General features: G+C 40.4%; 1 protein-coding gene across 1 annotated transcript in view; it reads left to right on the forward strand.

Annotated features, from left to right (window-relative positions):
- ZNF407 (zinc finger protein 407) overlaps positions 1-22,972 on the forward strand; it is a 547,008-nt gene that overhangs the window by 206,944 nt on the left and 317,092 nt on the right. Inside the window, exon 4 of the mRNA XM_063451620.1 lies at positions 10,597-10,671. Coding sequence (XP_063307690.1) covers positions 10,597-10,671 — 75 coding nt within the window. The remainder of the gene's footprint in view (positions 1-10,596; positions 10,672-22,972) is intronic.

Consider the following 22,972-nt stretch of genomic DNA (forward strand, 5'->3'; position numbering starts at 1 on the left):
CCCCTTTATGCCTGCCTACATACATACATACATACATAAGTATGTAGATTTGTCAAGGCCAGACAGTTCAGACATGAAAGAATTGGTTAATCGTTCTTGCAGGCACTGAATTAGAATAGTAAACATGCTTGAATCATAAAGACAAATATTTAATTGATCACTCATATAAGCATAGGGAATACAAGGGAATAAGTATACTCCTGGTAGTCGTAAACTGTAAAGGAAAAGACTTCAGGCTTTTGGATTTCACAGTCTTATACATCTCTACAAGGTGAATTTCAGTTCTGATCTGTAATTTGTGTGAAAATAAAAATACACTTGAAATAACTATTGAGCTGAAAAAACAAGTCCAAGTCGCAGTCTCAGCAAGGTTGGGGAGTAGTTGAGTACTAGGATTATGGCTATTTAGAAATTATATCTGGCAACTGAAATTTTTTTTACTTGATTTAGGAATGTTCTTTCTGATAATAGTGGGCTAATAGTGTATAGTTTTCCGACTACAGTAAACATTCCAGTGGGGATTCCGTCTTCCCAAGTTTGTTCCCTAATGTCCAGCTTTTGGGAACACCAGGAAACTGTCCCCAAAAAGTGTAGAGTGAGCACATAATTTGACACTTCTTACACTATGCTGAGGACGCTAGGATTATGCACAGAGATCTCTGCATTGTCCACCCGTAGTGGTCCAGCCTGTGTGATTGGCAGTCAGCCTGGCAAGCAATTATACTTATATGACGTGTCCATTTTTTTAGGACCCAACTCTTTAACTGGTGGGTCCTCCACATTTGGGTGGTGCCAGTGAAGCGGTTTGCATCCCTCGTCCACCAGCTTTGACCCACTTTATGAAATGCCAATATTTGAGGGATATGCAGTGAGCATTGCGGTCTACATTAGCTTACAGATGTGGTTTAAATATGTGTTTGATAAATCAATTTAAAACTTATATTTTAACTATAGCTTCTTTAAAAGAAGGAAAACGTTATACTGTTGTTACCGGAGTTCAAGAAAACAAACTTGTATGTTTGCAGATCAGTGCGGTTTTCCTCTTGATTTGGCTGGGTGTATGCTTACACTCTCGTCTATTATTAGTTGTCGTTAACACTGTGACCATTGTTACTGCTTACCTTGTTATAATACGAAATCATTCAGGATGTGTATTTTAGTCCTCTTTCTTGATTCTGTGTAAGAGAGATCCTTTATTTATGTAACTATTACCATTTAGGTCAACACTGATTCAGCCTGCTTGAGATATGATGGGTAAATAAATATATAATATGTATTTTTAATGTTGTGATATTCCCCAATATAAATAAATAAATAGACAAAGCACCTTTGAGGTTATTGTGATCGATGATATTGGGTCCAATAGATCTCATGGTAAATAATTGGCGACATAATAAGACTGCCCAGCAGTAGCTGCACTCCACCAATCAAATACTGCTCAAAGAGAGACATTAAGTCACATGTTTCTCTATGATTTAATTAATTTAGTGGGGCTTTAAAATAGTATTCTCCAAATATATTAGTTACAATGTATTTTTAAAATATATGCACATTTTCTTCCTAACTTTATATGTGATAACGAAATACAATGATGTTTATTCCGGTTTAGTAATTGTACCTTCTTTCTGAATGTAATCAAGTCTAACTTGAGTCACTATCAACATAGGAGAGCATACCTGGAATCCTTGAGATGGCCTGCAGGAATCCGATTAAAGGGACACTTCAAGCCCGAGTAAATACATTGCAAAAAAATAAAAAAAATACAAGAATATGAGCGCTCTGAGAATGGATAAAACCTCAGAAACTTTAACAGTGTGCCCTTTGGTTAGTCCCTGTCCAGGTCTCAAAAATGTTTTTGCTCACTTGTGCCAGTACAGAGAGAATCTATATTATTTGCATTTCAGACTTATCCCACATCCAAAATGCCAGCTAGTTCCTTCTGTATGAGAGATGCAACAATCCCAGACAATTGTTTCAGCCTTCTTTTGGTCTCGTCAGCGAGGTGTAGCTGATACAACCTTTGGCACAGTAAGCACGGGGACACATCTGGATTACCTTTTTAATTTAGGGAATTCCTGTAAATGCATTGCAACAAAACCAGAGAATATGAGAATTCTGAGAACAGGCAAAAGCTTAGAGAAACTTCAATAGCTTGCCTCTGCAGTGGCTATGGTGCTTGACCTTGATAATGACTCTAGGGTCAAAAAGTTGAATTTGTTGGACATGTATTAGTAAAAACAATTGTTTCGAAGTTTATTATGTTTATATTTACGTGGGTTAGTACCTATGCATATTGCAGATTAGTGATACTTTTTCGTTGAGTGGTGGAGTTTATATATTATGTATAATATTATATCCCTAATTTGCTCATGTCATGAGTCTCTGGGATGTAAATCATAAAGCTAGAATTAGTATTACTGGATGCGAAAACATATCTGCAGTTATTACTTTTCTTGATATGAAAGCATACAGTTTAATTTTTTACAAGAAACATCATGCAAAATTATTCCTCGTTAAGAAAAAACAAAACAAAAACATTGTTAATTCAGTGAGGGAAAGACTTTAATGCTTTTGAGTTTTAAATATGCCGACACGTCCATTAGAGGGGACATGTCCAGATGAATTCAGTGTTTAATGTAAAAAATCTTCTAACATGCCAGTTTGATTTGTATCCCTTCATATCGTTGCATGCTAATTAAAATCATATTTTTGCATATTTCATGCTTTTCGTGTACATATGCAAATGGAATCCCATTGCCTTTCAGCAATTAGTAATTACGTTTATGAAGGACAGCTGTAATACATAATTAACAAAAAAATGTTTGCAAGTCCTTTCACACTGGAAGTTGTAACAGAAACATGTGCTTATCAAGTGAGGTTTTTTTGTTTTGTTTTTTAATGTATATATTTACTTGACATCTAAATTGTTCTATGCAATCATAATCATTCAAATTATTTTGGAAAAATCATAGATATAATATGGAATATGAATGCAGGGGCGGATCCAGAACCCAATCTCGGGAGGGGCACATGGTTATTAATAGAAACAATCCAGGCACAATAACCACTACAGCTCAGTGGTTATGGAGCCAGGAGTGTCATGGCACCCTCTCAGAGCAAGTAGTCAAATCGTTTAAGAACAGTTTGACAACTTACCTGGGGTCTTTTGGAATATATGTTAGGGCCTGTAGTAGGGGACAGGGACAGTAGTGTGTGTGATGCAATGTGTGAGGGGTGTAGTGTGTGTGCGTGAGGGATACAGTGTGTGTATGTGTCTGTGCGTGTGTATGAGGGGTGTAGTGTGTGAGAGGGATACAGTGAGTGTGTGAGAGAGATACAGTGTGTGTATGAGTGGTGTATTGTGTGTGAGGAATACAGTTTGTTTGTGTCTATGAGTGGTATAGTGTGTGTATGTTTGAGGCAGTGTGTGTGAGAGTTAGTGTGTTTGGGGGTGCAATGTGTGTGTGAGGGATGCAGTAAGTGTATGGGGTAGTGTATGTGAGTGAGGATTGCGGTGTGTGTGTGTTGTGCAGTGAGTGTATGGGCGTCAGTGAGTGTGTGTATGTGTGGGGCAGTGTGTGTGTGAGGGGTGCAGTGAGAAGTGCTTTGTGTGTGTGAGTGGGTATTATGTTTTGAGGGGCAGATGGAAGCAAATTAAATGATTTTTTTTTTTTAAACATGATTACATTTTATAGCCCCTCTCTCTTCTTACCTTTGCTCAGGGAGGAGGGGGGACATTTCTCAATACCTGGTGTTTCGGTTGAGAATCCCTGATAGTCAGGTGGGAGTGAACTCTAGTCTGCAGATCCTGCGGCTAGAGTTCACTCTCGCGAGATTCGGAACATTGTTGTGGTAACCGTGGCAACGCTCCGACCTTACGAGAGGAGACCCGGCAGAGCTGCAGGCTGAACTCCCCCGGGTCCTCTCTCCGTCCCCTGCGAGCTACCAGCAGTGTGCCTGTGGGCCAGAGGGAAGAACTCTGAGGAGACGAGGCAAGTGAGAGGGAGCACTGTACTTGTTTCGCAGTGTGGGGGAGAGGTGGGCATTGCCCTGTTGCCTCCTCACCCCCCGGATCCGCCACTGTATGAATGACAATTCCCAGATAGAAATGTCATCTTCTGCCTGATTTACACAGAGCATTATTTCATATATTTTTTTTAACTGTATACCAAACCATGACATCTAGATTTTCCACATCTCCATCATACTAGAGGTCTTTTCACTAAACTCTGAATGGTAGACAATTAAAAATCCAAATGTCAAATTTGAGGCAAAAACCAAAGTAGCTGATTTTCATGAGGGAGGCCTAACTTGGTGCCGCTGAAATTTGTTACCTCTTGGCTATGTAAAATTATTAAAATAAATTGGCAGCAAACCCCAGTTCATATCAGTATAGAAAACCAAGTCTGAACAAACCAATAAGTGCTGCGCCATAAAAATCTCTTAATCCAAAATAAGTTATACTTGTACATACTTATTCATAAAAGAGTAGACTCTTTATCAAAATTATACAGATAATCCAGGTGTATATACAGAAAATACCACTGACATATGAGACTCGAGGAGAGTAGTGCGCGGGAGGAGAAGGAGGTCATAGCATGATGGGGTCTCGGGTTGATGTCCGTGAGCGCCTGGAACGTTTTAACTTAGCTCTAGGGACGTTAACCTCCCTTGCCTCTGATCTATAGCCCCCTACGTTGAGACACCTTGTTTGAGATAGTATTGAAGATGACCGTAGTCCGATTCTTGGACCTCCTTACAGTGGGTCCAAGGGGGTTAATGAGAAATGCTCCTCTCTGGCCCGGACGGACTGGCGAGAGGATGGAGGGAGGTGCTCTTGAGTTATGTAAGCTAATCTCTTCCCAGTGCTACTTCACTCTTGAAACATGAGTAGATGGAATTGGTGTATTAAACAGTGTTACATTACACTAGAAATACTTTAATAGTTCGCAATGGACATGTGCGTCCTGGCAAGTTCATTATGACAGTCCTGCGCGGCCCATGAATGGTTGCGAATTTGGACCTGCGTATTCTCGAATGTTGCATCTGATGCTTTACTTTACTACCAATAAAAATCTTATTCATAAAAAAAAACATAAAATAAGAAAAGATAGAGCAGATATACCTACATCCAGTAAATACATCCCAAAATATTAGTGATCTCTAGGACAGGGGTCAGCAACCTATGCCTTTGTATGGCACTCAAGGCTACTAGAGCCAAACAGGCACAGCCCATCAGGAGTCCTTAGTGTAAACAGAGTGGTGAAGGGCAATCCTCAATTTACGCATTGCAGCATTTAGAGGAAGTGACCTCAGATCACTATATCCCAGCACTGATGAACAAAACACGAAACCCTGCACTAGAGTAGAGCAACCCGCCTCATCTATTGCAGCTCCTGCCTTAGACCTATACCTGGCTAGCCCTGTCCCTACTGGACCCCAGCGAAGTCACCCACATTGCTAGATAAACACAAAGCTGCAGAATAAGCCTCCCACTTATACAAATAATAGAAACAGTCCATACACAAACACACAGTCCCCACAAACACAACACTGTGGACTATCCACATACACGCATAAACACACATATACCCAAACCAAACACACAAAGTGATATGTCATCCACACACAATTCAACAAGTAGCCCCTATACATAATGGCCATTGAAGTTACTATATAACCTCCATTTATTTAAATATACATAGGGATTTGGGAAGAGCGCAGGTAATTTTTTGTTTTTTCCTGTATGTATTGGGGCTGATGTATATTATGGTCGTTGCTGCCGCCCAAGAGTAGTGGGAGTTTGAGCGCAGGACTTGTGTCACAAAGATTAAATATTTTGTTTTTCAGTTTAACTCATGGATGGCATTGTGTCTCAGGGCTCTTTTGATCACTGAAAACAATCTCGGACACCTGTGATAATTAGATTGCCAGGTGAGCCCAATTTAAGGAAAAAACACTAAAGGAGGGTGTTCCACATTATTAAGCAGAGCACCATTTTCATGCAATATGGGGAAGAAAAAGGATCTCTCTGCTGCCGAAAAGAGTAAAATAGTTCAATACCTTGGACGAGGTATGAAAACATTAGATATTTCATGAAAACTTAAGCGTGATCATCGCACTATTAAGAGATTTGGGGCTGATTCAGAGCAGAGACGGGTTCATGCAGATAAAGGCACATTGACGAAGATTTCTGCCAGATCCATGCATCAGATCAAGAGAGCAGCTGCTAAAATACCATTACATAGCAGCAAACAGATATTTGAAGCTGCTGGTGCCTCTGGAATCCCATGGACATCAAGGTGTAGAGTCCTCCAGAGTCTTGCAACTGTGCATAAACCTTCTATTCGACCACCACTAACCAATGCTCACAAGCAGAAACGGCTGCATTGGGCAGAAAAATACATGAAGACTAATTTTCAAGCAGTCCTGTTCACTGATGAGTGCCATGCAACCCTGGATGGTCCAGATGGATGGAGTAGTGGATGGTTGGTGGACGGCCACCCTGTTCCAAGAAGGCTGCAACGTCAGCAAGGCTGTGGTGGAGTCATGTTTTGGGCCGGAATCATGGGAAAAGAGCTGGTCGGCCCCTTTAGGGTCCCCTAAGGTGTAGAGATGACCTCTGCAAAGTATGTGGAGTTTCTGACTGACCACTTTCTTCCCTGGTACAGAAGGAAGAACTATGCTTTCTGTAATAAAATCATCTTCATGCATGACAATGCACCATCTCATGCTGCAAAGAATACCTCTGCATCAATGGCTGCTATGGGGATAAAAGGAGAGAAAGTCATGGTGTGGCCATCATCCTCCCCTGACCTAAATTCTATTGAGAACCTTTGGAGCATCCTCAAGCAAAAGATCTATGAGGGTGGGAGGCAGTTTACATCCAAACAGCAGCTCTGGGAGGCTATTCTGACATCTTGCACACAAATTCAAGCAGAAACTGTCCAAAAACTCACAAGTGCAATGGATGCAAGACTTGTGAAGCTGCTATCAAATAAGGGATCCTATGTTAAAATGTAACGTGGCCTGTTAAAATGTTGTTATAAGTTTGATTGAAATAGCTTTTGATTTCCGTAAATATGCTGCAAACACAACAAATGACAATTTTCAGTTCTTTACAACCTATAAAGTGTTTTGAAACTTACTGTGCGTAATAATTTGGAACAGTGCGTTGTAAGTTTTTTATGTTTAAAAAAAATACTGTTATAATTAGGAGCTTTGTTCAATAAAATTTGAATTGTACTCTTAATAGTTGATAACATGAGAATTTGCTGACTGTTATTTACATCAATTATTTAGGTAAATGAGAAAAATATAATTTGCATAATAATTTGGTACAGGGAGAAACGTGAAAAAGACTAAATGGTGTTTTATATTTGGCCATAAACAAGTACCTATTCATAAAAAGAGCTGCTTTTGAACTCACATTGATATATTCATTTTGGAGAAAGACAGAGGGGATAATCTACAAAATGGTTCTCCCCTATGTTTCTTCTTGGCACCTGAACAAAAGAGAAAAAAGACAGAAAACTAAACAGGTTAAAAAGGTGCTGAATATCTAAACTGCACTCCCCATATCTCCTCCAAAACAAAAGCTGATAATGATGGTAAATAGTAACCCCCCCTCCCCCCCTCCAAAAAAAAAAGAAAATAAGTATAAGTATAAAAATAAGTATCTCAGAAATGTAAGATTTAATTTTGCAATTGTCAGGGGTGGGGCCTGACAGCCAAGATGGCCAGTCGCTGCCCTGCTGCGTCCCCTCGGACCGGCGGGGGTTATCCCGGTCTTTGCTAGGGATACTTACCTCAACGGCACAGCATGAACCTCTGCAAATTCGGAGAGCCCCTGAGATTGCAACCACAGTAGCACCCACGCGACCCAGGGAGAGCACTGCGAGTCCAGCTGACTGCCACACTGAGCACGCTGCTTACAGCACAATCTTAGATGCGATCTTTGAGGCATTCTGGCATAAACTTGAACAGCGCATACAGCAACACGTCGAAATCAAACATGGTGACAGCCCATCACAGCATCAACGTTGTGCACAAATAATGGCCGCCGCCCCTAACCCCGGGCGCCCACAGGGCCAACTACACCTCCCAACCCCGCACACCAAACCACGGACACAGGCATCCACACGGAGCACCAAACCTCCTTTTGGGCTGAGAGTCTGAAAGGACCAATATCCTACCCACTGTCACACCCGCATCAACCTGGGCTGGAAGATCTGTGCGATCCGAGTACCACCACAACAACCTTCCAAGACACCCACTGAGGCACTGTCAACTGCAGAGCCCCTAGGTGGAAGGAAGAAGCCACACACGCCACACGGTGATATCTCCAACATGGCCCGCATGTGGGGTTGGCTGATAGACACCGAGAGCAGCAACTTGCCACGCAAGCAGGGAACAGAGACATTCCGCGGAAATTCAATTCAAGCTACTCGAACCAATTCCCAGCGATATATATTGTTAACAATTTAATTACTCCTGTTGTATATGCTGCCAGACATGCTTTATACCTGATAACCACGCTAGTTAATATGACCTGATTGCTCCACAAGTTGTTATGCAAACAGACATCTATTATAGCGACTTCGTTACCAGCTTGTCATATCAGTATAAATCTTATTCTAATGTTTTTTTCATTTTAGTATACCGTAAGTCTATTCATATTCGTGACACAACAGTTAAGCATGTCTAACTTCTAAATTCCACTTTATCAACATTTTAGCATGTTTATATCCTTTATATTTCCTTTTTTTAATTTTTCTTAATCGACAGTTTTGCATGTCTACATTATACTTAATTAATATAAAATGAGGCCGTCATATCTAGTAGATGTCAAATCATAATTTGAAATCCCTATCTTGTGTACAATGCGTTCATCTCCCTTTCTTTATTCGGTATCACCCGAATACAATGCCTCAATAAAAGAAAGATTGGGGGGGGGGGGGGGGGATTTAAAAACCATTGCAATTGTCCACTCAGTACAAGTAACCATTTTGAGAATAAACTCCTAGGTTCTGCAATCTGTGTGAACTAGATTTTCCTTGTGCAGCTTGTTTCCGCCTGTCTAATAGTAAAGGATAAATGGAACAAACAAGTGAATGCGCAAAAACATTTTGGGTATTCCCAGGGACATGGTGCATTGAGAAAGGGAATACCTGAAACTTTGTTATATTCTGTCCTTCAAATAAAGACCAGTAGCACCTTGGTGGACACATAGCACAACTTTTTGTGCAGCCTCTTGTTTGTTCTATTTATCCTGTATGTTTTTTTCAAAGGTTTATTTTTTTATTTTTTCTGGAACCCCTGTCCAGATCCTCATATCTTTTTCTTTTTGTGTGTCTAATAGTATTTTTTTAAACAAATTGATGGCTCAGTCTCTTGAATGAGAGGTATGCCCATTGCTAATTTCCTTTGGCATCCGATACGTAATGTAAAAAGATTGTATTAAATAATATAATTTGTATAACTATTTATACATCTGTATTCCTTATTCACAAATTAACTTAACAAATTAATCTTTTTAGTCCGTTAGAATGCAGTCCCTACAGAATTCCTTAATGACATTATAGGTCCATGATATATGACTCAATGTTTTATGTTGAAATGTACGAAGGACAAATCATGTTTTCTGTTCAGGTACATCATGTATATTGACATCCCTGTGTCTGACGCTCATGCCCCACCTCTCAGGGCACTCTTTGATATACAAAACCCAGGCTGTCTGTATAACTGTAGGAGTTATATTCAGGAGCAGCAGTTATTGCCATTAATTTGTTGCTACTTCTGTAACTGATATGCCAAGAGAGCAGATGGGGAGACACATGCTTCCTTTCTCTCCCAACATCTTTGCATGCTGTAGTAGTTATGGTGCCATGAGTACTCTGGTACATCTCTTAGATCTCAGTGAGAACCATAGGTTGTCTTCCTTGAGCTAAACCTGGCAGTGCAAATCTTAGAGCAATCTGCTGACACTATCAGCCTAAGAGCTTAGATCAGCAAAAGCTATCGGAAGCACTTGTGCAGGAGTTTCCGGCTCTCGTTTAGTCTTTAGCTGTAGTGAAGATGAGTAGCAGTGACCCGTGGATCCCAGAGAAGAAGTCAAACCATTCTAAAAAAGACAGAGCGTTGTAATGGTTTTTGTACTGAAAGTGTTCCTTTAAGCACATGAACTGCAACTGCTGTAAAAAAAATATCTGCTTTCAGAATTTTTTTGAATGAAAACGCTAAATACCACTAACGCATGTATTCAAGTGGACCTGTTTTGCAAATTTTAACTATTGGTAAATCTCCCCAAATGCATCGAATACATCAAATGTCAAATACACAATGTTTTCTATGTACAATATTGAGATTTACTCACTTTAACTTCGTTCCAGCACCACCATGTCCTGAGTTTCATGGGTGTTACTGACTTCTGGGATTTGCCCTGCTTTGGGACTCCTGGTTGCAATGACAAATATAATTGTTATATGTTTGATAGAAGCACTCTATGATTTGCTGTATGTAACACCACAGACAAAATTTTATTTTTTTGTTTATATTTCAATTGACCTGCTTTTTCATTTTTTTTCTATTTCTTAGGGTGGCTTTTGTTATGAAGAAGCATTTAAACACACATTTACTTGCGAAGCATGGTATTGGAACTCCAAGAGAAAGGTAAGAGAAACTACTCTATTGGTAAAAATTATCTTGGTAAAACTTTTCATCTTTGCTTTATAATCTTTAAAGAGGTGCTCTAAGCATCATAACTACTGAAGATGGCCCGTTTTTGTAAAACTCCCCCAAAAGCAGTTTGACAAAAAATAACCACTACGCTGAACTGGTACTTACACTCTTCCTTTAATACTTGTGTTCTTGATTGATCAACAGTATAACAGTTAAATTGTCAAAATGGTGTGTAAATGAATGAAACATTTTTGGTTCTGTTTAATTCTTGTTGCACACTGCTGGATGTTGTGAAGCCTGTATTTGTATTAAAATGTATTCTAGTCCTTAAAAAATGAGCAACATTTCCCTGTGGGTTTTGAAATGTTTTGAAGAACAATTGCCAATAGGATATGCACTTTTTAAGGAACTCTCCTTGCAGATATTTGCAGAAATATATAAAGTAAAAAGTAAGTATATTTGTAGCTCCTCCATTGCTGCAAATCTCCATGTTTAACACTTGAACTGACATTTGACTTTTAACCATAAATTGACTGCTACTCTGTTAACTAAATATAGTACAGACACTCCTCACTTACCGACCGGGTTCCGTTCCTACGACCCGGTCGTAGAATGAATTGGTTGGTAAGTGAGGAGCTAAGGGATTCCCTGCTCTGGTGCGTTCGTCTATGTTCGGGGAAGTTTCCCCGAACGTAGAAAAACGCATCAGAGCAGGGAATCCCCACGACGGCTCGAACTTACCCCTGGTCGTAAGTGCGACCCGTTGCAAAACAAGGTTTGAAGTGGTCTTGGTGCTTTGAGTTTGTATGGGCTGTGTTTGAAACTGTGCACATAAAGAGTTAAATAAAGCACATATCTGCCAGAGATGTAGCTCCATCTACAGCAACATCAATACCCAAAGATTGTTCCAATGGCTTATGAAAAATCTGTGCATATTTGGCATCAGTCATCTGCATAGCATTCTGACGATAGATGACCAGTGGTGGCACTAAAGTCCTCCTCTTCCAATAAGTTGGAATCAACTTATTATTTAAAAATAAACAAAAGCAAAGTAGGATAATTAACTTTAAAAAAAAATGTTACGGCTTAGTTCTGAGTAGAGTCAAGTAGATCTGAGTTTTTAAAATGCTGAGCTTGGTAAAAATACTCCAAAAACTATAGGTTCACTCTTTTTGAGGAGATACAAAAGCATTAGCAGCTACTAAATGGATCATATCAAAAAAGTGTTTAAAAAACAAACAAAACAAAAAATAACGGGTAAACTACAATTACTGGGTATTTCAGAATGTATGATTTAATAATACTGTAGGTTAATTATGGCAAATGTTATGCACTCTAACTTTTGTGGACTACGTTTCTCATGATACTCATCCAGGTGGATGATTATTTATCACTTCTCTAGCTCCTTGTACAAATATTTGTTTACCAAATTCCAGTGAGGCCTGTCTATTTCTCTACAGGATCTCTTTATAATACTAATTCTGAAAGCATTACACATAAAATACACTAATTAAAGAATATTTGTTCTGGATACTAATATCACATTATTCCCTTTTTGGAATTGTTTGTCATTGTCTGGGATAGTGTAAATATTTAATGATAAATTAACTAACACATGCTGATATGATTTTATTTTTCTATTATGCATACAGCACAACATTTTGAGACCAATTTTCATAATGCAGCATGAAAGCCCTTATGTATTGTATGCAGACAGTTTAGAATTCTAATTGTATAATTAGTAAGGTAACAGTTAAATAGGATATATTAGGAACATCAAATTTTCGACTGAAATTTGACTTCTTACTTATTATTACCACTTCAACTTAATGTATACATCAGAGTTGTAGTTTGCTCCAAATGATGATAGAAAGGGTATTTCTTAAACTAGTGTTTGTTAGGAAGAGCCCTTTAGATGTTTGTGGACTTAAATTCCTGTGATTCTGAGCTCAATTCTCTGCACTTGTTTTTGTATCACCTAAACAGACAGACTCACTGACAGGCGCACACAAACTCACTGGTTTGACACACGTACTTACTGACACACATACTCACGGACAGACACACACACAGAAACACATACACACTTTCTCATACACATTTACAAATGTTTTTCTATTTATTTATGTCCACCCTCTGGGATGAAATGGAATGAATTCTGTCCCTGGGGTCTTGTTCCTGTAATCTTTAATCTGCTCTTCTTGTTCTGCTCCCTCGTGTGCTGTTTAGTGATGCGGGCCACAGTGACCTCATATTCCGGCACCCAGCATAACTGCTGCACATGCAAAGGAGCAGTGCAAGAAGTGCAGGAAGATTACTGCTCCCTTGCATGCCTGCCTTCTTCATAGTCGCCATGTTACTTGGTGTTTGTCAAGCCTTGTCTTATATTGTCCGATATATATATATATATATGGACTGAGACGGCGGAAGCTTCTGCGCGTGAATCTTCCCAAATCAAAAGGTGTCTTGTGCCTGCCGTCACTCATTACGTATTACAAATGAACCCACCTACTTCACATCGATGATTGTGAGTCCCAGCCCAGCAGACATTGGCCATATCTCAAAAGTGAGACCATGGGCCCGACCCTGCTCCCTTCCCTTAATGCTTGGTTCGCTGTACGTTTCTAAACTTCTTTTACCATGACACCTAATCCGGTTAGCTCGGTTCTACATAATCCAGCCTTCCAAGAAGCTGTGCATTCAATCGATGCAGCATTCCAGGCCGGGTTTGACTGGTCTCTGGAAAAACTGTGCAAAGGCCGGTAGAAGCAGTGGTCAAGAGCAGAGGCCCGGGTGTTAAGGTCAGGGATCTCCCTAATAAGCACAATAAATCAAACACAGTATATAATAGAGTGTCAGTGTAAACCCTTGCCATTTATAGTTTCCTCTTCTTCCCTTCTGCTGCTTCTTGATCGTAATGTGAAGGAATTAGGGACCCCCATGCAGTAAGCAGCATGTATCTCCATGACATCCACGCATCTCTGCCAAAAAGAGGCAGCAGAAGAGGAAAATTGCAGTTAGGACCGTGTGTGGATGAGTTGGCCTGTCTGGTCCAGAATGTTAAATACAGTTAAAGGAACAGCACACACACAACCAAAAATACAGCTTTACATTTAACAAGGCTACTTAAAATCATCTATCCTAGCAAATAAATATGGGTATTCAGTTCCACCAAATGGTCATATGGTTTGAAGCCACCACTGCGTCACAGTACCCCAATATCAATGGGTCCTAAACTAATTTTAACATGTAAGATTTACATGCAAGCTTGTAATACTTACTTGCTTCAAGAATTTCAGCTTTCCTGGGGTCACCTCCAAAGGGGCACCCATAGTGGATGGGTGGGGTGCTCAGCCCAATATGAATCTGGTCTGGATCACAAATCTTCACAAAAAAAAAATGGAAAATTGGGGGTATTTATTTATTTACTATGATTGGTTATTTTAGGTAGCCTTGTTAAATGTAAAGCTGAATTTTTATTTGTGTGTGTGCTGCTTCTTTAACTATATTTTGTATACAATTTAGTCTATACAGCAGCGCAGCTGCTGGGGAATGCATGTTCTGGGTGTGCCCCCAATTCCTATTTTTTTCGGGCCAATATTTACTTTTGTAGTCTGCCCCTATTTCCAGGAATTAATGCCAGGACACAGTGCTCATGTACCGATTGCGTGTTTTGTACTGTGCTATGTGAGAATGCCTCTAAAAGGAGTGAACAAAGGAGTGAACAAAGTGAGCAACAGCTCAGACAGGTTTAAAGGTTAGTCAAAAAATCACCATCATGCATAACATACTTTTTGGCAATCGGGACATGCACTTTACAGAATTTCTTGTATGGCACCCCAAGAAGCCTTGCAAAGACAAGTGGTTGCACATGATAAAGTGTTGCAGTCAGTTATTTGGGTAGTTTGACTTTTAGTTGTCCCTGTATTTTACAAAAATCCAGGATCCATATAGTGATTAGATTTCAAAAATCTGTTTTTTTAAACTTGTTGCACAGATAGCATACATTTAAATGACCCATCACCTGCTGTAGCCACCTGCACTGCAGTCTAATTTGTTAGCCACAGTATCCTGCCAATGGTGTCTAATGTTTAAGGGGAGCTGACTAAAATACATCAAACAATAAAGCTTTTTTCTAGATTTGTTTTTTCAGCTGCAGGAAGTAAGAAATGTCCTCAGCAAGCCGAACCTTTGTTTCCCAACAAATCGAGTTACTTATTCTTACCTGTTTAAAACATTAATGTCCTGGCTACAGTAATGCAAGCTTGCTACATTTTAATTTCTCTAGGACAATGTAATCTGTTTACTGCGTGCGCTTTAGATCTTATTCTGTTCTGTGATAGGTTGCACGTTCGAGCAAATTATGATAGGAGCTAGCTAAATAGGTTGTGGCAATTAAATTAATAATGCATTTACTTAGCTACTATTTAGTGTTAGTGCTTTGACTGATATATGCAAAAATGGTAATTTATTAAAAGCAAATTCATGTAATTGTACTGCTGAGTTTGATGGACCAAAAAAAGTTGTCAGTTTGACTATCATCAGAAAAAAATAAATAAAAAAAATATTAGATCTTGGATTTGAAGTTAAAACACAGTATTGTTTGTGATGGCAAAGATACTGACAGCTTGACAAATACAAATAAACACGTCTCGAACATTCCAGGGAAGAAGAAATACTGCATCTGTTTCTGCTATTCTCCATACTCCTTTTTAATATTGCTCTATTTTTTAGGATGTCTTGATAAGTGCATCACTCATGTTGTGATTCACAAGATTGGTATCAAACAATTGTGATGAGTACATTCAGAGCATAGCAAAATGTTTGCCAGAAACCAGAGATTGTACTGAGACAGAATTCATCAGCAATCTCAAAGTGTTTTCCAATGGTAAAAACATGGGCATTACAGGACCGTGATTCACACTCTGTAATATATCCTTCTGGCATCACACAAGATGTCAAGGTCACTTGTTCAGGTGTTTTCAGGTTGTGTTCGATTATACATCAAATCCTACAAAAAGATGTGTAGCTGAATCTGAGAAACATACATATGGATTAATGCATTACGGATGCAGTCAAAAGATGTATCTGTTTTCCATTGTCACAATTGCCAAGTTGTAAGGATTACATATATGTTTTATTAGATCCATGGCCTTCTTGGAGTCTTCTTAGGTATCCTACACATATTTGAAAATGCTATGCACCACTTGTGTGTATATGTGTTGTATGCTTGTTTATCTCCCTTGGATTCTGCGGTACAGTCTGACAGTTAAAAAAACAGCACATCAAGCCCGAAACAGTGGAACCATCAGGAATAATGGACAGTTTGCAGGTGGTAGCTGGGCAGACACACTCCTTTCATCCCACCTGCAGACTGTTGTTCTTCTGTTCTTTACTGGTGCGCCACCGATGAACATGTGTTTATAGCTACATTGGTTACATAATAGCAGTAATCAGTAATTGTTTCTCTTCAGTAACAAAGTCTGGAATACTGCTTCATTGTTACTTGAACGGCTTGACTCAAGCTATATAGCTTATATAGCTAAAATGGTACAGTGTTGGGTCATGTGTTCAATTGGGGAATAGGGATACAGATGAATCTCATACAGAGTTTTATTGAAAGCATTCATAAGAGCTTTATCAGAGCAACTAGGCACCCAACTGAGCTCCATGTCCAGTCAATCTGTGTCCACATAGCGCTGACAGCCTACTGTAATCTTCCACTGCCATAGTCGATGTGGTATAATTTAATATGTTGTTATAACATTAAAGGACCACTCTAGGCACCCAGACCACTTCAGCTTAATGAGGTGGTCTGGGTGCCAGGTCCTTCTAGGGTTAACCCATTTTTTCATAAACATAGCAGTTTCAGAGAAACTGCTCTGTTTATCAATTAGTTAAGCCTTCCCCCTATGTCCTCTAGTGGCTGTCTCATTGACAGCCGCTAGAGGCGCTTGCGTGCTTCTCACTGTGATTTTCACAGTGAGAGCACGCCAGCGTCCATAGGAAAGCATTATGAATGCTTTCCTATGTGACCGGCTGAATGCGCGCGCAGCTCTTGTCGCGCGTGCGCATTCAGCCGACGGGGAGGAGAAGAGGCGGATCGGAGGAGGAGAGCAGGAGGAGAGCTCTCCGCCCAGCGCTGGAAAAAGGTAAGATTTAACCCCTTTCCCCTTTCCAGAGCCGGGTGGGGGCACCCTCAGGGCACTCTAGTGCCAGGAAAACGAGTATGTTTTCCTGGCACTCGAGTGGTCCTTTAACATTCAGAGATGGTACGATTCAGCGAACATATGAGAGCACACAGAGGGACTACACACATCGACGGACGGACAGAAACACTGTGCCTTGTGAAGCAGAATAGCCAGGTCTCCATATAAATGTAAATGGGAAAGAAAGGGGTCAGGCGTACCAAAATGTGGCCCAAATGCAGATTTATGAAAACAAGTAGCAGTGTTTTTAATATATAATATACCGGTATCTGCTCTTGGACTACTCCTGTGCTGTATTCCCCTAATTTGTTTGGACAGTAAACATTATCATAATCATTACCATAGTATTTCTGAAGAGATGAAACCACTTTATTTTTTGCACTCTGGGAAGAGCAACCAGGGTGCAATGCTGTTAAAGTATAATGTTGGTAATGGGGTGGGAAGGGAGACATTTACTGTCAAGTTCAAATATGTGGTTCTGTGGCTCTTTTGTATGAGCAAATGTATTCAAATATTTTACTGACTAGCCTTTTCTTACGTGACAAATCTCATTGTAAAATCCTCCAATGTGTATGCTGCCAGATGGTATCACAATGAATAATAGCTTTTCTCCCTTACTGTTTCACTCATTCTATACAGCAGCCATTTTAAAATCCTATTTGTTCATTATAGCTCTAGCTCAATATACTTTGAGTGGAATCACTAAATTTTTTATACATTCCAATTCATGGGTATTGTGCTAGAGAAACACATATAGTATTCCTCAACTGGAGAGAGCATTGTCTGTCTGTAAAACGTAAGTCTAAAGTGGTCTCCCCATGGAGAGACACAAAATGTTTTTCTACAGTATGCAACGGTTTGTTTTATACTTGCTGTGATGGAGTAGAATACGCAACATATTTTATTCTGTGAACTCATAGCAATATAAGTTAGTCTAAATAAATGGCAGTACCTTTATTTATTCTTTTAGCCAGGCTGCTGTAAATCTCAAGTTGGTAGTTAAGGTGTATAAACAGTCAATGAGTATGGGTGGTCAAATTCTGCACTGCATTCAGCTAATGCTGGTAGTTAATTTAGGTGGGAATTTTCTAGCAATGCTATTGTATTTATTTATTTCTCATTGGTCTTAAATGCATATAGATTTGGACATTTACAGGGTTGTTTAAGTAGAATAGTTGAATTCAAGAATATTTACAGTTCTGCTATTTGAACCTTAAATTCAAAATTCACTCCGAATTCTCACTTTTGTGATAACCCCGTAGAAATAATGCACATGTCTAAAGAAAATTCCAAAGTTGTTGTATTTAAAGATGCACACCATTGATTTTTACACCTTTTTTTTTTTTTTTACAATTTAGTACTTTCACTCCCAAAGAAAACATGCAGGTATATATTAAATATACATGAATAAAACAGCTTGCAAGAGCTGCAAACCTGCTCAATGCAGCCTTTGCATGCCTTCCCCTTTTTTCTAGGAACAGACTTTGTCTGTAACGGGAATACACCAGTCAGACGCTTCTCATAGAGAAATCTGTGCTGGAGCTGTGAGTGTGCATGTGAATATGGCATTCCTGTACTTGTCAACAGTACAGGTCATTGAGAAATGTTAAAGATGGGCACGCTCTAGCCCAATGCACCTGCCGCTCCCTTTATTTCTATGAAAACAGAGGTGGAAGAAAACCCCTGTCTTACTGACTGCTAGGTAGGTATTTCTGCCCTAAATAGGAATATATTTTTGTTGAAATCTAGACTTTTATAAATTGTCACGAATATGACAGATTCTGGACACATAAATCACTTTGATAAGTTGATGTGCTCTATCTGTCTGGAGTGTTCCTTTAAACTGAACCTATCACGAGAAGTTAACTTTAAGCCATAATATTATAATGATTAATTATATATAGATTTGCTTATTGAGAGACTCAGTTTGTACTAACCTCCTCTCCTGGGTGCTTCATTGACATCATTCCTTATTCATGGTTGTTATACTAATGTAACTTACCACACAGCTTCACAAGCTTCCTACCCTCTTATGCAATTGGCCCTGCTTAAAGCCACTTCTCAAGCACGGTAAAGCTCCTTTATGACGCTGGCATCATCTTTTGATGATCTCAGCCATGGAGACGGGGCCAGCAGCGGAAAGACCAGCGTGGCATAGGAGAAAAGCTGAGTAATATCACCTTTTTAGAGCAATCTTAGGGGGACAGGTGAACAAACAGCCACATAGGCACTATAGTCTCAGGAATACATGTTTGTATTCCTGAATCTATAGTGTTCCTTTAAGTGCACCCACACTTATATACCATTTTGTTTTGAATAAATAGGGTAGTATAAAGTGCTTGCCCATTTCAGTTTTTACACATTAAAATTTAGCAGATTGGGGGCGGGGCCTGGGCTTCATGGCGGCTGGACGTGCATCGTGGGAGCTCCAAGCTCAATTTGCTAATCGAGACGAATTAAAAGCACTCCAGCCAGCCAGAATACACAGAAACACAAGAAGACTGAATCGACTTACCCCAAAAGCCAGCCGAGGTGCCCCGGGTCTGCCGCCCGTGGGTGCACGGAGCGTCCGACGGGAGTGAGGCCTAGTAGTATCGCCGGACAGGTGAGGCGGCCGATCCCCCGCTCTGCGCGACCTAGTGCCCTCCCAAACGTACAACACAGCCCTGCCCCCCCCCCCCGGACCGGTGGGGGAGAACCCGGTCCGCCCCAGCTTGTACCAAAACCGGTGGGGGTTAACCCAGTCCCCACTGAACGGACCTGCCCCTATTCCAAGCGCCAAACGCCCGATCGGCGAACAACGCACCCCACAAGATGGCGGATGACAATGCCACTAAGGTGCAGGGCCGAAAATGGACCCAAGGCAAGCAACCAAACCGCATTGAGCAACAGCCTGACGAAAACTATCGGTGCCCCATAGAACGATTCCTGCTGAGGCTCGATGAGCACCTCCAGCACTTCTGGGAAGCTCTTAACAACTATAGAGCCAGATTGCCACCTCAAACACCGGTGGACGTACAGGGGGGTGAGAGTCGGGGGACGAAGGGTGCCCCCTCAGGCCTAACCAACACCCGCATACAGACACCTCCTACAGGCCTACCCGGGCTGAGGGCCATCAGGGGTGTAACCCCAAGACATCGGCCACACCAACGGAGGGCCGCAGGCGGCGGTACACCATCAGAGCCCCCTGCCACTCCCGTTCCGGGGGGGGCCCGGCCCATCAAGGTTCCCGGGTCCGTGGACCGGAGATGTCGGCCCATATGCAGGCCCGGGGCTACAGGGAGCAACCTCACCGCCCCCAATGTGCCGCCACCTCTGACTGTTACCTGGCAGAAGAAACCACGGAGCCCAGAGAAAGCAGGACGCCACTCGGTATCATGTACAGTAGGCGCAGCAGAACACCCTCTGGAGGACCCAACAGCTACTCCCAGGTGGTACCCAGACAGGGGGTAGGGTGAAGAGCCTCAGCAAAATAAACAGCCTGCATACCTGCCGCCGACCGCCTGCTACCCCAAGGGACTGCCAGAAACCAACTGATACCCAAGCCCCAGAGGAGGCAACCCAAGACCCAATGGGACTATCATGTATTTTCGGAACGCAAACGCATATGTACTTACAGATCATCTTCTAACCTAGCCTGTTTCACGCTATGAATTTTATGATGCTCTATATTATAAGATGTGCCACTAAACGTATAGTTGCTTTGCGATGAGTGTAAATGTACGCTTTTGGTAAACTCACACAGCCATATATGTCTAGCCTTGAGCACAGCCACCACTGTATGCACGTTCAGCATAGATATCTAACTTACAAATCGTTTACTTTTATAAGCATAAGTGTGACCATAGCCCATGCTTTGTGCCTACACCTACTACTTGTTTTATCCCTTTACCACTTATCTAAAGCTACTGTTCTGTCTTGTTAACTGTGTTACAAAACAAATCTTGTTAGAATGTGACCCCAGTGGTAACCAATTCATAGCCTAATTAACTCTTAACACAGCAAAATAATTACTTGCCTAGAAAGTTGAGCAGAACCACTCTGCTATGTTATGCAAATGCCTAAACAAAGTAAAGCTACTCTGCTTCTATCCTTATATATAAAATTGTGCTTGATCTAACTTGTACCTCTATGTTCAACTGTTAGTAGTATGCTAGAGGATTGCCTTTGGGGTACCTCATATGCAAATGTTATATGCTTACGCACTACAAAAATAAAGAATGTAAAAAATTTTTTTACAAAAAATTAGCAGATTGTTTTGTTTGGCCTATGTTGCCTTTGAGATCATAGGGCAGCCCAGGAATGAGATTTACACCCATTATGGCATACCATTTACAAAAGTAGACAACCCAGGGTATTGAAAATGGCGCATGTTCAGTCTTTTTAAGTAGCCTCTTAGTCTCAAATCCTGGCCAAAGATAGTGTGCATATTTGTATTAAAAACTGCATTTTCGTTGATCGTTACGTCATCACTACGTATTACTGCTTTAGAACACTCATATTTGTGTTTACCAATCTCTCACGGGTATGACTGTACTCTCCATGAACATGTTTTATAGGGTTTTTGAAAGTTGCATGGTTAAACACCCAATGGCTTGCCCATTTCAGTCTTCATACCTGGAAAGCCAAAGTTTTTTTTCTGGGCCTATGTCGCCTTTGAGAAAGTATGGCAGCCTGGGTAATAACATTTTCCCCATTATGGCACACCAATGTGGAAAATAGGCAATCCTGCGTATTCCAAATGGTGAGTATTTTGAGATGTTTGGTCTAGCCACATTATCACAAATGCAGGCCCCATTTAGTGGTTTTAGTTTTTTTTTTCACATGCATACATTCCATTTTCAGAGGACATATCATAATCCTGATTGTATTAGTGTAATAAAGCCTCAATATTTTTAGTTAGCATTGCCTCACCAACAGTTCCTTCCATATACTGTTTTTTCAGGTTGACCGGATATCACCATGGTCACATACTGCAAATAGCTGCGATTTGATGCAGGCAACTGCGTGGGTTGGCAGGCAGGTCCCTTGATCTCGCTCTGCAATATGGCAAGTAAGGCAGGTCAGAGGGAGGGCTAAATCGGTAGGGCATGCTATTCCGCACTAACAGTGTTAAAGCCCTGCTCTACTGTAGGACAGTATAGCATGCCCTAGCGATGTGAATGGGCTAATTTCACATCTTGGGCTAGTATAATGTGTAAAATATGCAGAGTTCTGTGCAGCAGTACATAATCACTCATGCAGTAAATATATAATTATATGAGTAGTTTGCTGTATTATTATACCTATATAGTGGACACAGGAAAAAAATATACAATTAAAAGTTCCAAAAGTGCATGATTTTAAAATAAACAATTATTTAATGTGACATATTAAAGAATGCAGAGTGTATTCAAAACTGCCGATTCAAAGGCAGAAAGAAAAGTTTTGTTATTTTTCTGATAATCAGTACTTAAAGGGATTGTGTCATCTATAAAACATGTGCATGACAAGTTCACTTTCACGTATGTACACAAATTTAATCTATGTATAGATAGAATCAAGAGGACAACAAAACAGAAAACGCTGTCCTATATATCAGTTTAAATGTCATTGCCTTAAGGAACAATGGGGAAGTAAAGTACATTGCTTGCTCAGTAAAACCTGTTGTCAAAGTGCACTATTCATTCAGAGGAAGTTGTCTAACCAGAAAAAAAACAAAAAGCCATATTATAGCTAAGGAAACATTTTTAAATAAATGCAGCTGACCTTCTGCACAGATATGGACTGTTATACAACTGTTCAGCAAGAAACCTATTAAAGAGGTGTTTATTTTGCATGGACCCTTGCAATGAATATGGGAGGCAAGAGGTGGCAATATGGTTCCTCTTTTTTTTTTTCATAATATGCACAAATCAATGAGTTGCACATCTTGGAAGAAACATGCATAACATATCATGACAAAGCCCATGCATATAACCTCACACAAGTGACATGACTTTCTCCATCAGTCTTCTATCTTCTCAGATAATAATGATATAGCAATGTAATACACCGGCTCACATGAAATCACAAGGGAGTAGGAGCTCAAACTGCCCTTTTAT

This window comes from Pelobates fuscus, chromosome 4 (assembly GCF_036172605.1).
Source record: "Pelobates fuscus isolate aPelFus1 chromosome 4, aPelFus1.pri, whole genome shotgun sequence".
Lineage (NCBI taxonomy): Eukaryota > Metazoa > Chordata > Amphibia > Anura > Pelobatidae > Pelobates > Pelobates fuscus.